Raw genomic sequence first — 15,778 nt, forward strand, 5'->3', positions numbered from 1 at the left:
CTTACTTAATGTTACATTCCACCACCTCTTAATGAGATATCACCTGAATTAAATCCAAACTTCATTAACTTGAAATCCTTAATCTTGCATCTTGTAAAAAATAATTTAGTTGTGGTCTTAATCTGTTTGGCTCTAAGGATCCTGGAAGAGGTGGGATTCAGTTAGACTTCTATCTCTACATGTACCAGTGCTTGTTTGAAACTCCCTCTCTCTCTCTCTCACACACACACACACACACACACACACACACATACAGGCAAACTTTGGCTCAGTCTTGCTCTGGGGGCTGTTTGTGCCTCTCTTCATTCACTCTGCATGAGTGAGTTGCAGACATCTTAATCTCCATTACCGCAGCAGACACATCAGCCTCTCCTGTGGATTTGTTTTGGAGTATCTGAGGCGGCAGCACATTTCGGAAAAAGCAGCAAAAAGATTCGGATGTAAATGGGAGATGTTACGTTTCCCTGGTTTATATTCTATTTCTAAAGCAATTAAATTATTTTTGTTATCCTAATCTTTCTATTAAGGAAAGAGAACAGTCTGCTCTCTGGTGTTGGAGATATGGAGAGTAAAGCTCTGGCAGGACTTTTCACTATTCCACCACTATTCTGCTCTGTGTAAAAAAAAACAAAAAAAAAAACCATTTATATATGCTGCTCCCTTCTGCCTGGAACCTTCTGCAGTTAGATCTAAAACTGCAAAATTTGGTCTCTCTTTGTGAATTCAAATTATTGCTGCAGAAACTTGGTGTTCTCTCTTCTGACTGCAGATGTTTGGAGTGCTGTGCGGTCGTGATGTGTTTGCCTCATTAAGTTATTGTTCTGGCTTGGTATCATGTTTTTTTTTTTTTTAAATGCTCTCAGGTTGTTTGAAGGATGGAGTCTTGATTGCAGAAATGCTGTACATGATTTTATAATCACCTTTGTGTTTAGTACTGGTTTTGTGGCGCATTTTATCTTATCTGTCTTATGTTATTTGTTTGTAACTCAGTATTATTCTGGTCTGTCGTGGCCGTGAGTCAGCAGAGATGTGTAATCTCAGTGAGGTGTTCCTGGTCTAACAAAGGTCGAACACTGATGCTCAAGAATGTAACTGATTCTAAAACCACCTTTTTCAGGTCAAACCTAACCCAGGACATCCTGGGAGGGGTCAGAGGCTGCAGGGAGAATTCAGGAAATGGTATGTTAAACATGCACACACGCACAGGCACATACTGTACATCCACTATGCTTTTAATATGGTGAGAGTTAAGTACTTTATTTTACCTCCTATTCATTCCTCTAGTTTGCCTGACTCTCTCTCTCTCTTTCCCACACACACACACACAGACACACAGATTATGGGGTGAAAAAAGACCAACGCATGCTTGTCTTTTCTCTGCCTTAAAACTCAAGCACTTAGCAGCTATTAAGGGATTTCATTAGGTGTGTGTTCCTCACCCATCCCCCAGATCCCAGCGTACACATTTTAATCAGTTCCTTTCTTGCTGGAGGTCAGGCAGTCACACTGGCTGCATTGCAGGGCTCGCTACATCTAAAGAGGCTTATGAAATGTAATAGAAAGTGACGGTGAAAGGTTGAGCCGCCCAAGTTGCTCACCTGCACTTTGAAATCGTAACCTTGGTGACCCGCTATCTCGTTTTATATTCATCGCTGTGTCCTGCTGCATCTTCGTCACACTCCCCATCCCTTTATCCTCCACTCTGCACCTTATCTATTGTTTCATTTCTTTTCAGCTCAATCTCATGTCTCCTGTTCTCTGTGTCTGTTGCTCAGTGGTCCATCGGAGGCGTTCTGTGATGTCGGGTGACGATGTGCTACTACAGTGTGAGCTACGCTCCAACCTGGCAACTCCACGCTGGACTCTAAACGGCAAAGAACTCCAGGGATATGACCTCAATTCGGGCTACCGCATCGGCACAGATGGCCTCCTCATAATCGGAGCCCGCGCCCAACAGAGCGGGTCTTATCGCTGCTTTGCTGTAGAGAACTCCGTTTCAGTGTTGGTTTATCTTTACACAGTCAGGGTGCACACAGACCCGTACTTCCCCGTGGAGCCCACAGCCACGACTAACCCCACAACAGTTTCCAGCCCGACTGTTTTCTCCACCAGCAGCCCCACCGAGCAACCTCTGCCCTCACCTCCCGCCCCGCTGCCTCCTGGACCTGAGTTCCAGACCTACAGACACATGGAGGCCGTGTACATCTCTCTGGTGGCGGTCCTCGGGGGGCTTTGCTTGGTCTTGACTGTGGTGCTGCTTTACGTGAGCTTCTGCACCAGACAGGCCTCTCGGGACCGAAAGTTCTCTCAGCAAGGGCTACAGGTCCTGGGGGCCTCTGAGAGAAAAAGGAGCTCCCATTTTGAACTTAAAACTATCTCCAGCCACTGCAACGGCCGCCAGGGTCGTCGGTCCTTCTCTGTGCCAACCTTCGGTGACTTGGGCGACAGTTTCCTCCAGATAGTTCCAGGCGAGGGCCAGATGTCTCCAACAAAAACGCCTCCTCCAGCCCCTCCTCTTCCTATGCCACCTCCACTTCCCAACATGGACTACGCCAACGGGCTGTCAGCCACTCTGCCCAGCGTGCTGAGGAAGATGAACGGGAACAGCTACGTGCTGCTGAGGCAGGCCGACCCCGATGGCATGTCGCCTCTCTACCACTCCTTCACAGAGGAGCTCAACAGGATCCTGGAGAAGAGGAAACACACACAGCTGGACCTGCAGCCTGATGAGAGCTCCATCTAGGACGCCCCTCTCAGTCTTTGTCCCACAGTTATTTATTTTTACCCCAACTGTGACCCGTAGTTGTCGGGAGAACTGACTGTATCAAACGCTGCTGTTATTTACCCAGTGTCAGAGTACCTGCAGGTTGTGTCCTAACCTGATCTGAAATGTGCAGCCTCCTGTGTCTCCCGTGACAAATGGCCCATGATTTCACTTCAACAATGGACGACACTAACCAGAGATTGCTATTCAAAAAAGCGAAGCTGTGAAAAATTTGGCCAAAGGCTGCACTGTTGCATAAGAAATAACCATGAGTAGGGAGCTTAATGATGCTACCTCAGTGTAGACTCTCTGGAGGCTTGTGAAAGATGGTAGCCAGGTGACACAAAAGGCAAAAGTGCAAAATGGGGCATGGGATTAAAAAAATACAAATAATAAGGCCAGGAGACGATCATGTGATCATGACACTGCGGAAGTGTTCAGGAAGTTTATAGTGCCATGTATTGTTATCCCTCTGTGGAGCTTGAAGTGATACTCCACCCAAAAATCTACAACTAAGCATCAGGCATTGAAAACATGCCATACCTTCCACATTATGTGCCTGGCCCTGTGTGTCCATGAGTTTGCTGTGGCTTCCTGGTCTGAGGGGAGAACAGGTTTTACTCATTTATAGTTACAGGACTAAACCCTGTATCACCTACACAACTTCCCTCTAGTCTAAAGGTCATGATAGTTTGATTTGGCTGGCTTCTCTCAGGCGGATCAGGGTTTTTTTCATAGAGGCAAAAGGGATGGATGGCCTCCAGGTGTGTTGCATTAATGGCTAATGAGGTATACCCTCCACCCCCACCCCTTCCAATGTCTGACAACAGCGCTGACCCTTCGGTCTCCTCTTACACATGCACTAATCTACCAAACTAATAGACTACTACACACATCACAACAGCATCTTGTGTATTTATCCATATTTGCACAAAGCAATTGTGTTACTGAGCTGAGTTACTTGCTTTGTCTGACCAACAAAAAGTCAGCAAATCGGCAGTGTTTGGGATTTTTGTTTTGTAAATGACAATCCACTAGTTGTCTAATTCAGTCTGACTCTATGAAAGTGCAAGATACAGTCGTTTTACAGCAGACATACAGATTGTATGTGGAGTATCACTTTAAGAAGCCAGTTCTGTTACAGTGCATGAGAGCACAGGTGTGAAAACACATCATACATTTCAATTTATTTAAACCACTCGTTCCTCTTTTTTTTTCTGTTCTCATGTAAATAGCAATAATTACATCACAGTTGCAGCTGTTAGTAGCAATGTGTTGTGTCAGTCCCAATGGGAAGAACCTGTAGCAAACTTTGAAGCTGGATTGTTTTTTTTCTTTAGTGTCTTTCTGTTTTTAGCATCTGTGTGAGAAAAGAGACGGAGCTGTATGAGTAGTCTATTAAAGGAGCAGTCGGTGTGTGGCTCAGTGAAGACCTCAGACCTCAGATTGGCTTCAGGGCTCAAGAGGCTGAGCAGAAACCACAACACAGACCAAAAACAAATGGATGAGATACTGTAAAGAATATGCTTACCTGCTGTTTTATATTTATACACCTAAACATGCTTATACTTTGTCTTTGTCAGACTATATTTGGATGATTATTCATTACACCTTGAAGATTTTGCCTCCTTTTGAGACAGCACGGTGATAGTTTCGTGCCAACTATTTCAAAGCAACGGATCCTTTCAAAAATGATGTTACGCAAAAAGAAAGAAAATGGTTTTCATCTAGTTCTCAAAACAGCAGTAAATGACAGACACAGGTTCGTGTTTGTCTCCTGCTGTGTGTGTGTCCTCTGTTTCCAAATCAGAGCAGAGAGGACCTTCACGCGAGCAACACAAAAAAAGCATCCTCAGTGTTTACCTGACATCAGAGCAATGCCAAAACAACACAAACTGCAGCGCTAACAGTATTTCCTTGGCAAGGTGAACAGCGCTATGATTAAATAGTACATGTATAACTTAAGAGAGAACTGACTGAGATGAATCTCTGAGCGGTTTGTAAATATGTCACGGCTGGTTGTAAATAAAGATCTGTCTTTCCAGCCGAAGTGATGAATCAGCTCTCGTAGCAGAGGCCTCAGCAGCAGCCCTCTCCGGTGACTCGCAGCGTGCATCTGTCAGATGCCGTGGGTGACAGTAACTGCAGTATTTTGGCTCACCTCCAGTGAGGAGAGGACGGGGTGGGGGGGGGGCTTGTTGCCTGTTTGCGTAGAGCAGTGTCGTCTCTGCAGGTAGAAGCAGAGAGAAAACATTTGACCTCCCTGTCCTGGTTAGCCATGCAAGAAACAGATGAGATAATAAAATGGGGCAGGTGCTGTTTTGCACTTGAAGTCGTCAGTCGTCTTCTTGTTTTCCTTGAAGACTACTTTATTATGAACCTTATGAACTGATTTAGGATAGTCCAGCTAATGCACTCTGCAGACTAACAGATGTGTTGGTCTGGATGGAAAAACTTGTTTGCCTAAAGCCTAAAGCCCTATATATAGCCCTATATATAGAAGAAGAAGCTCTTTTTTCAATCTTTGCACAACAGATATTGTCACTTTTTGTGTGTACACTGTTTTTGAGTCGTAGTTATTTCTTGCCCCTGACCTTGCTGGGCCGTTTCACCCGACCTGCATGTCCTGGTTACCCATGCAGCAGCTGAACATGTCATCAGAGGCTAGTTGCACTTTTCAGTTCTCTTCTCAACAGCTTCTTTAGCCTTTCCACTTGTTTCCATCCTCATCTTCATTCCTCCCCTCTCTCCCTCTCTGCCACCTCTTTTGTTCCCCGTCTCATCACCCCTGCATGACGGCATCATCTATTACTCTCTCTGCTCACATTTGCGCTCTCTCTCAAGGACCCTGCTGAGTTCACAAATGGCCGTGATGGCCCCCCAATCAATTAGAGCCCGTTTTCAAAGAGCACTTGAGTTTGTGTTGGCGAAGGCAGGGACTGGAGAAACAATGGGGTTTTCTGCATTAGTTTAACATCAGAGGTACAATAAATGTCATTCTCACATTTCTAGCTGAAAATGATTTATGAGATGTTTTTCATTGCACGACAGATTAAATATGAATCTGTGTCCTTAAATTTTAATGCACCAGTGCTCGTAAAGACGGACCAGGATCGATAAGGTTTAATTTATAGGTGTGATTCAATGGAAATGTTTTATTGGGTTACAGTTTATTGCAAGTTTAATGTTTGTAAAATGATTGCAGTTTCTACTGAGTTCAACATGTTGCTTGTACTTATTGTATAAAAGCTCCCATATTCAAGTTCCCTTCTCCTCAAGTTGTGGACAATCCTTAACATGTTGGAAGCTTTGTCTGAATCTGTGACCATTGCTGCTGCTGCTGCTGCTTCATTCTCACTCAAGGACAATCTGTTTACAATAGACAATGGCTCTGCACTGTATACCGTACTATGGACTTTAGGTAAAAATAGCTAAAGTGTTGGCTGCTGGTTTTACATTCATCTCGTTTCTATACACAAACCCAGTGAAGCACCTGTTTTTTGCGAATTAACTTATGGTAATTCCATCCTGCTGATTCAATATGCAAGCTACAGTATATTTTATGTAGATGTAGATTCTTTCTCTTAAGTGTTGGCCAAAGAAACTGGTGTAGAGTTCACAATTTGCACTGTTCTTACGTAAATACTTTGTAGTATTCCCCTGTAAACTGTGACACTTGTAGATAATGAACTTACCTGTGTGGTCTCGGCTGAAATGACATTGTTGCTTCTTTTTTATGTTAAGTCTCATGTCTTATTTATTTGAATTCATTAAAATTTCACAGGCTTTTTCTGCAGATAAAAAACACTTTGCATCATGTTCAGCTTGGGGAAAAAAATCTTCATTGTCAACAGCCCTGGGGGAGAAGTCAGGAAATTACATGCAAAACATGTTCACGCTGGATCCTGCTCTCAAGACACCATGATACTCGGTTGGTTTTAGCTTGTGGCGAGCAGTGAGGCCACTGTCATCCACTGGGAACGGAGCCCACATGATCCCAGAGTCATTTACATACATACATAACAGAGCAGAGGTATAACATAAGCTTAGGGAGGGATAAAAAATGACCATTTTCAAAGCAGCATTCAAGGCTAGTAACTTAGCAACAGCATCTTTATTTAGAGCCTTTAATGTCCTGGCGTGGGTCAAGCTGTGCCAGCTCCCATTGGGGAGCGCGGGTGTGATGAGAGCACAGTGGCTCTGATACATGTAATCGGTGCCATAAATAAATTGAAATGCAGGAAGTGAGCATGAAAAAACAAAACGGAAAATATTTTCACATCATTAGACATTTACTAATAATGTCATGCCTTTTATTAAAACAGCCACAGGATCCACACTCTCCCACCTGAATGTACAGTTTCTTTTTACCTAAATCTGGTCATACAATTTCACAGATTATTTTATTATTTTATTTTTTATTTTTTCACTTTTATTGGCTCAGCAGTGACAGTAAACAGTAACTGCAGTGGTGGAGAGTAAGTACATTTACTCAAGTACTGAGTAAATGATTCTTGTACTTTATTTGACTATTTCCATTTTCTGCTACTTTATGCTTATACTCCACTACATTTATCTAACACTCACAGTTTCTAATTATTTTTCAGGTCAAGCTTTTAAATATGAAATAAACAGCATGTGCAGCTGTTAAAATGACTCTGCTGAACATTGAACTGCTACTGCTATTGCTAATGCATTTTGCTGCTAATACTTTTACTTAAGTAAGATTTTTAAAGCAGGACTTTTACTTCTAATTGAGTATTTTTTTCATTATGGTATTGATACTTTTACTTAAGTAAAAGATGTGAGTAGGTCCACCACTCTCTATACTGTATGTCTGAGGGTAATTTAAAGGGAAAGCACATCCACATTCTTATCAAAAATGCAACTCCAGTACAGATACGAGAGAAAATGAGTGAAATCAGCATCAGTATCCTGCTGCAGAGCTCGACTCCTCTGTCTCTATCTCATCACCGTCCTCTGCAGTTATCTCACGCTCCCATTCTACATAAATTTTCAAAAAGCCAAACCACTTCCTGAGGCCAGAATTATGTACGCCGGCAGACTAGTATCCATCAATCAATAGTAACTAGCAATCTGTCCTGGGGCACCTTTCACGTTCCCTCCATGCAAATCTGCTAATTTGTATTCATCTGATGCCGTATCATTTGGATGTACAGTATCTATATTTTTGTTGAGACAAACACTGAGGTCATTTGCAGAGGGAAAGCAGGGTGCGCTTTCTGGGGTCAAAAATGATGAATTCAGGATATGAACTGCAAAGAACATCCACCTTGTTGAATTTAAACAAATCAGCCACTGGAGGAGTGATATGAGTTTTTTGCGTCTGTTACAGTCGATACAGAGAACAGCTCTGCACTGAAGGTTAAGAGTTGTCCCTCAAGCTATCACACAGCCATCTGTCATGTTCATTTAAGCTCTGGATCATTTAAGGTTGTGCAGCAAGGAAACCCTCAAACCTTATCAGTATTAAACTGTAAAAACATGTACATTACCCCGTGTCACACAAATAAAAAAGGTGTACATCATGTGTCTTGTCTGTTAAGTATTTTACCTGCAGTTAAATCTGTTGAAATCATTAATGCAGATAGCACCAATTTTGCTCTGCTGATCTTCTGACAAGCTGTTCAAACGCAAGTCAAAAGAAAATCTAAAATTAAACACCAATGCCAGCATTTGCACAAAAAATATTTATTTTATTTCATACATAAATCCATCTGCTCTTGATCGCTGCACTTCTTACATGAATCTTCAAATAACCCTGCGATTTAGTTACAGTTATCTGCTTTTCTGTATGCCAACTGACAAGCCTCTGGTGGATTCATGTGAACTCTATTCAAATGTGGCATTCAGAGCTGTGTGCATTTTCCCGCACAGCTCAAGTGGCTTTGCTGCCACCACCAGACAGAAGAGCATGGTAAAAAATGTTCAGTCAGTGGTGGGTGTCTCCTGCAGAAATATCCAACAAATACACTGGAAAATTTCTGTAAACATGAGAACTACATGACCTGTGCAGACACTTGAAGGACATATCTCTCAGGACTGATTAAAACTGGTGGAAACATCCAAACTCTCTGCCTTGAACTTTAGTCCTTACTGCGTGTCCTGTTTCTGCGCTCTGATGGGGCCGATAGACGGGGGCCTGTTGGTGAACGGGTGCCACTGTCCCTGGATACTGGGGTTGTCTGTGTGGAAGGGTTTGCGGATGCGGATGATGTCCAGGCCGGACTGATTGGTCAGTTTGGTCAAAAGCTCTGAGATCTGTGGAGAGGTTTTGTTTGTGACAATTTCCTCCCTCACGTTGCCATTTACTGTAGGAAGGAAAAAGGAGGAAATCACTAACCATACTGTTGATTATTGACAGACCTGCTTATTGTGAAATGTAGTGTCAACAGGAACACAGGACTCTGACTGAGACACTGAAACCCCCAGTGGTATTTCACTTCTACCTGAATCAGTGGAGGTCTGAGAAAAGCCAGTGTTATACTGCCTCCTACAGTATCATACAGTATCCTTTCCTCTGAAAGTCATCAATTGCTTATAAACTCGACAGCTTAACTCAAATAACTCATAACTCTTTCAAGGAAACTTCTCAGAAAATAATTAGAATTTACAGAATCATATATAAAATCTAAATAAAATAAATCAGAACTATGAAATCTATAGATTAAAAAACAGTATGATCAAGACAGAAATTCAGGTTTAGTTAAAGTCAAAACACAAAGTATTGATCACTTACAGTACTCAGCAACTATTTTAGGTATCCTGCAGGACTGAGGAGACACATACACGACAGTTCCAGGGTTCTTATTGGCATAATCCACCACTCCCTCTTCAATAAAGTCCCTGAAAAAGAAGAAGAGGATGGTTTGGGGTTTAGGAATTGCTCAGAATATTGTTAAGGAGAGAGGTCAGAAGAGACCAGCCAGTCTGACAACGGTAACTCAGATAACAATCTTTGTGACTGTGGAGAGCAGAAAAGCAAGGAGAGTAGTCTGAGGCTGCAGTGAACACAGGCAGCTCGAGACAGGTGAAGACTGGAAAAATGTGACCTGGTCTGATGGATCAACAGCATGAATCCATGGACTCAATCTGTCTTGTGTCAACAGTCCAGGCTGGTGGTGGTCTGGTTAATGGTGCGGAGAACACTTACTTGGCACACTTTAATAACAATCAATTATGGTTTGAATGCTACAACCTATCAGAGTATTGTTGCCTTTGCATAAATGTGCAGCTAACAAATCTACTCTACCTACTTCAGTATAGTGTCCTAACAAAGTGCTCAGTGAGTGTACATATGCAGTTTAATGTCTTGAAATACATGTATTTATTTATTTTTACCTGACTCCCAACGAGCTCTGTGCGTTTTTGGAGAAGACGATGGAGATCCGTTTCAGCTGGCAGACGTACCGGCCGACCCCGTTTTGAAGAACACTTCTCAAGAAGCGGCTCGGCGTCGCCCTGCTCGTCATTTTTCAACCGTCAATTAATTACCAGCTAATAACTAATCTAATGTTACAACCGCCTGACAAGAAACAACCCACTAAAGACGTTAAACGGCAACAACATTCGTAGAGGACGATTTCACGGGCGTGTGTATAGCGCAGTCCGTCCAGAATTGCCTCCGGGGGGAAACATATAATTACACCGCGGTTAAAAAGACAAAAAGAAAATTCGGAATCATGAAACGTCTTCCGTTCTAAAATGATAAAACAAATATGTTTTAATTTTTATAAAATTGACAAGAGAAACGTCAGTATGTTTAACTAAAGCACATTTGCAGACGTTCCTTACCTTTCGCTACATGTTTCACACGGACTTGTTTTGAATACGCACCGAAAAGCCCGGGTTAGAGAAGCATGGAGGAAAATGAGGGCGGACCGTATGGCTAGTAAGTTGAATTTTATGTGTTTGTTCTTTAAATTAAACTTAATTTATTTGTATTAAGGCTCTCATGCGCCTCCACGCTAATTTTCATGTATCGTTTTTCTCTATTTAATAAAAAATAACGGTTTCCTGCATCGCTGTCTGCTCTTTCTTTGACTCTCCAGGTCACCCAAGACCTTTGCAACCTTTACCTGTGTTATTTCATCATATTTTCATGTCTGTTGCAGGTTCAGTGTCTTAACCAGGTGACCGATGTGGAGGAGCTTGCCTACTGAAGGGCACCGCCTGTCTCTTGCAGGTGGCGGACCCAAAGTTTCTCCACCAAAGACATTTTTCATCCCTGTGTCTGAGACTTCTCACACACAGGCTCATTCACAGGCCTCCATGTGTCTTTAGACTTCGGGGTACAGGCTCCTTCTTGGCACACACTGGGACCAGGACATATAAAAAGGATGCCAAGTCCACTGTGGAGTTCCCTGTGAGCCCCATCACAGTCACAGATATCAAACAGTACATACGCTCCAAAGATATTCCCTTCCACGATGGCTACAGCTGCCTCCACATCCCGAGCATCTTTGTCGATCCGTCCACCAGGAAGGACAGTCTCTCCCTGTTCATTGACAAAACCACGGGGCAGTTTCTGTGCAAGGACACACTTGTGGACGGGAGCTGGGAGGATTTCCAGGATTGTCTGGAGGTGATGCAGAAGGAGGAGCAGGACTTCCTCAGCCCTCATGTGATGCTGGGATACCCAGAGAGCTTGGACGAGCAGGAGGAGGGGGAGAGGGAGCTGAGGGAGGTGCAGAGGATCTGGTCCAGCGCTGTGCCCTTCAATGACCTCCCCGAGGACGAAGCTCAGCTGATTAAAACCATGTTCCAGGTATTGCAGAGTGTAAATTAGTGAAAGGTGTGCATGCAGACTTTATATGATTCCACTGTGTTCCTTGCAGAATGATGATGTATTTATTTGTTTTGTTTCAGATTACAAAGGTCTCTAATGCAACCCTCAAGAAGTTTGGTGTGAGGCTCTTCAAGCCTACCAAGAGTCTGGTTTTCCCCTGGTTCGCTGGACCCGACTCCTCCTTGAAGGGGTTGAAGCTCCTCTCTGCCCAAAACACTGACACTGAGAAAGTTACATATAATGAAGCTACAGTTCCAAAGATTAGTTCTTACTACAACCTGTTTGGCCTCACGCTGGTGGGCCGTATGGACTCTGAGGTGGTTCTGACTGGACACGAGCTTGACACTCTGGCTGTGAGTCAGGCCACAGGACTCCCCAGCGTTGCTCTTCCACGTGGGGTCAGCTGCCTTCCTCCGATGCTGCTGCCCTATCTGGAACAGTTCAAGCGGGTGACGCTGTGGCTGGGACATGACATTCGCTCTTGGGAGGCGTCAAAGATCTTTTCTCGTAAGCTGGGTCTGAGGCGCTGCTCTCTGGTGCGACCGGGGGAAGACCGACCCTGTCCTTTAGAGGCGCTAGCACGAGGGAAGAACTTAAGCCGCATCATCAAAACCTCCATCCCAGCGGCCCATAAGTCTATAGTGTCCTTCAAGCAGCTCAGAGAGGACGTGTATGGGGAGCTGCTGAACACAGAGCAGGTGGCTGGAGTGAAGTGGACGAGGTTTCCAGAGCTCAATCGGATTCTAAAGGGACACCGCAAGGGGGAGCTGACAGTTTTCACAGGTATATGGAAACAAATTATAGTCCTGATTAGTATTTAAGCATCGTACAACATAAAATCTCTGTTAATCAGTATAATGTTTTTATATGAATAATTGATTAGTTGTCAGTCAGTTTGTAAGTTATACCAGGTTCCTGCTCTGTGTTTTTAAGTTTAGTATTGGTCCTGTCCTCCTTGCCCAAATATGGATGACAGATTGTAAAGCATAGAACATTCACATTCATAACAGGTCAAAGTTTATTTTTACTCCAGCTGTCCTGAAAAAGAATATATCTGGGGCAGGAAGGCTGGGCTGTAAACACTTGTACATGTCATTATTGACTTGTTATCTCTTATCAACTCTGCACAGTTTACAATCAGACATTAGTTTATCTTAATATCTTTTTATGTTTCTTTGTTTACCAGGTCCAACTGGCAGTGGGAAGACCACCTTTATCAGCGAGGTGGCCCTGGACCTTTGCATACAGGGCGTCAACACGTTATGGGGAAGCTTTGAGATCAACAACGTGCGTCTGGCGAAGATCATGCTCACACAGTTTGCCATGCAGAGGCTGGAGGAGAACCTGGAGCAGTACGACTTCTGGGCAGACAAGTTTGAAGAGCTGCCACTTTACTTCATGACTTTCCACGGGCAGCAGAACATCAAGTAAGGCTTATTAATGCTCCAGGAATCCAGCTACTTGTCCTTTTTTTCCCTTTGTTGTTTTTAATCCCAGTCAGTGTTATGTAACTGCTCATTTTTTAATTGTCTCACGGCGATACATTTGATGAGGTATGTGGTGGTATGTATTAGCTGACAAGCCCGAGAAGCTGGTCTGACCCTTCTCCAACCTTTCATGCTTTTCCACAGGACAGTACTGGACACTATGCAACATGCTGTGTACCTCTATGATATTAACCACGTCATAATTGACAACCTGCAGTTCATGATGGGGCAGGAAAACCTCTCAATAGACAAGTGAGTACAAGTTTAGTCATGACAAACAGGAAGATAACAGAATCATCCATCTGCTTCATCTTTTGAAGCCGCACTGTCCATGACAGATATGGAAATGAATGATGGTTCATGTGATCCAGGTATGCAGTTCAGGACCACATTATCGGGGCGTTTAGGAAGTTTGCCACCAACACCAGCTGCCACGTCACTCTGATCATTCACCCCAGGAAAGAGGAAGATGACCGTGAGCTGCAAACAGCATCTATCTTTGGTTCTGCAAAGGTAAGACAGGGAAATGTTTTATTTGTCACATTTTTTTAAGAAACTGTGCTGCAGGTAGGGGTAGTTTGGGAGGAAAACAAAAGGAACCAAATCCTATTTCAGCTATTTCATCATGGTCAAAATAACAGCTATAAAGGAGTCAGTAAACAGAATTGAATCACATTTATTTCATTAATTAGATTTTGATAGATTTTATTGTAACCCTTGTTTACCCAAGACTAGAAAATTGATTCCTGCACGCAACCCGACCAGACCCTAGGCAGCTGAAAAAAAGCAAATCATAGCCACATCATTGAAAAGGTCATGTGTTATATAACTAGTGCATGTACTTTATTTTACTTTAATGTATCTTAATGTTTTTGTGACTCTGGCATTTTGTGTCATCTGTTCGAGTATCTTTTGGTGAATTGTGTGGACCCCATGAAGAAGACACTAATTGAGGTCCGATAAACAAATGAGGACATGCAGTTACTTGAATGTATGGGCCTCTTAACTCTGCAGCACTAATCAGTCTGGTTAGATTTTTAGTTGTGTACGCATTTGAGAAGTCTGACTTTATGAAATAAAGAGAGATGTTTATGTTCATCAAACGAAGGTGTGGCACAAAGTTTTGTTTGTTTTCGGTCTCTACTTAAAACTTGGGTATCATTTTGGCACAGATAACCATTACCCAGCCTCCATGTTTTTATTTGACATAACCAAGACGCATCTTCATCATTCAACCCATCCAGGCCAGCCAAGAAGCAGACAACGTCCTCATTTTGCAGGAGAAGAAGCTGGTGACGTGTCCTGGCCGGAGGTCCCTGCAGGTGACCAAGAACCGTTTCGACGGAGACGTGGGCATCTTCCCTCTGGACTTCATCAAGTCCTCGCTCACCTTCTCGGCTCCCATCAAGGGCAAAGTCAAGCTGAGGAAAGTCTCCACCAAGCCAGAGAACGAGGAGGTCGGAGGGGAAAGAGGTGGCAGCGAAGAAGGACGAGGTTAAGAGGGAGAAGGCAGAGAAAGCAAACAAAACAACAAAGACTTCACGACCTGCTAAGAATCCTGCAACTGGAAAATAAACCATCAGCAACATTTGACCTCTTCCACATTCATATTTGAAGTCAGAAAAAAGGAAAACTTTGCCCTTTTGCATTAAAGATAACATTGCCAGACAGTTTTATGTCTATAAAATAAGGTCCAAGTAAGCTGAACATTCAGTATATTATAATAATAATGCATACAGAATTGTATGTTATAGATTATATGAAATAACAGCTCTGATTGTAATAATCTATGACACGTATTGTTTCAGATCACAAAAGATTTGTTTCATTCAGAATGTGAAATAATGATGGTAAAGTGTTGAACAGTTTCTAAAGCTCATCTGTGGTGATACTACTGCTTAAAAGTGTCGATAAAATCCTGTTAAACTTTGTCCTCAGTTACAAAATATACTGTGATACAAAGAGCTACTGTTTTCATGGTGATCTTCTGCATTTCATGGTAAAACACTACCACACTGTTTGATTGCCAAGATGATATAAGCACTTGAGTGGCACCACTGTGTGCCAGGCACTGACTCTTTTGTACCATGCTAATCTAATGAATGCACATGAGCTACTTTTTTTTAAAATGCTTGTAATGCAGCTTTTTCCTCTGTGTTTTCATTTGCAGCCAGCAGAGGGCAGTGTGTACTTTATAGAGGACAGTTTACTCTAGACATGAGCTGATGTGACTAAACCTCCACGGTAAATATCACTGCCCTTATTTACAACTGGCATCCATAACTGACTGCTGACATGTGCGTTTGATTACATTTTGTCTTTAAGCCTCAGTAGTGACTGTTTTAACATTGCTGAAGCAATTAGCTCCAGATGTCTGTGTGATTTATAAACAGCTACAAGCGTGACAGTGCACAATTATGCTTATTAACAAGAGAATAGTTGTTTTGCAAACAATGTTGTTCCCCTGAGTGATTAATTTTCATGCAAACCTTTCAGTTAGAACTGCAATCTGCAAGAAAATCAGAGCTCTGTGACCTCCTTTTACCCTGCTGCTCTCGCCTTTATAACACTGATAATTAAGTGGGGTCAGATTTCACATAAGGTTAAAAATGTGATGAGGTTCTATAGGTTTGTATGCACCTGCCTAATGCACTCTCCTTATTGTGAGACTGAGCCATCTCCAGTGTCACATTAAACAATCCATTATTTAGACTGAGT

General features: G+C 42.9%; 3 protein-coding genes across 8 annotated transcripts in view; 2 read left to right on the top strand and 1 right to left on the bottom strand.

The window, feature by feature from the left end:
* sema4gb (sema domain, immunoglobulin domain (Ig), transmembrane domain (TM) and short cytoplasmic domain, (semaphorin) 4Gb) overlaps window positions 1-3,581 on the top strand; it is a 77,564-nt gene extending 73,983 nt beyond the window's left edge. For all 6 annotated transcript variants that reach the window (XM_051066253.1, XM_051066254.1, XM_051066258.1 and 3 more), the window contains 2 exons: window positions 1,118-1,179; window positions 1,776-3,581. In XM_051066253.1, the coding sequence (XP_050922210.1) occupies window positions 1,118-1,179; window positions 1,776-2,743 (1,030 nt within the window). In that variant the 3' untranslated portion in view covers window positions 2,744-3,581. The remainder of the gene's footprint in view (window positions 1-1,117; window positions 1,180-1,775) is intronic.
* A 4,879-nt stretch (window positions 3,582-8,460) lies between these two features.
* Window positions 8,461-10,397, bottom strand: mrpl43 (mitochondrial ribosomal protein L43). Its single transcript, XM_018693447.2, has 3 exons — window positions 10,127-10,397; window positions 9,525-9,631; window positions 8,461-9,096 (listed from the first exon to the last, which is right to left on the bottom strand). Exons 1-3 carry the CDS (start codon window positions 10,255-10,257, stop codon window positions 8,879-8,881), a joined length of 456 nt encoding a protein of 151 aa, XP_018548963.1. The 5' UTR covers window positions 10,258-10,397; the 3' UTR covers window positions 8,461-8,878.
* An 830-nt stretch (window positions 10,398-11,227) lies between these two features.
* On the top strand, window positions 11,228-15,024 carry twnk (twinkle mtDNA helicase). Its single transcript, XM_018693446.2, has 6 exons — window positions 11,228-11,552; window positions 11,654-12,356; window positions 12,760-13,000; window positions 13,205-13,312; window positions 13,432-13,573; window positions 14,305-15,024. Exons 1-6 carry the CDS (start codon window positions 11,373-11,375, stop codon window positions 14,557-14,559), a joined length of 1,629 nt encoding a protein of 542 aa, XP_018548962.1. The 5' UTR covers window positions 11,228-11,372; the 3' UTR covers window positions 14,560-15,024.
* The last annotated feature ends 754 nt before the right edge of the window (window positions 15,025-15,778 follow it).

The sequence above is a fragment of the Lates calcarifer genome, linkage group LG23, assembly GCF_001640805.2.
Source record: "Lates calcarifer isolate ASB-BC8 linkage group LG23, TLL_Latcal_v3, whole genome shotgun sequence".
NCBI classification, from domain to species: Eukaryota; Metazoa; Chordata; class Actinopteri; family Centropomidae; genus Lates; species Lates calcarifer.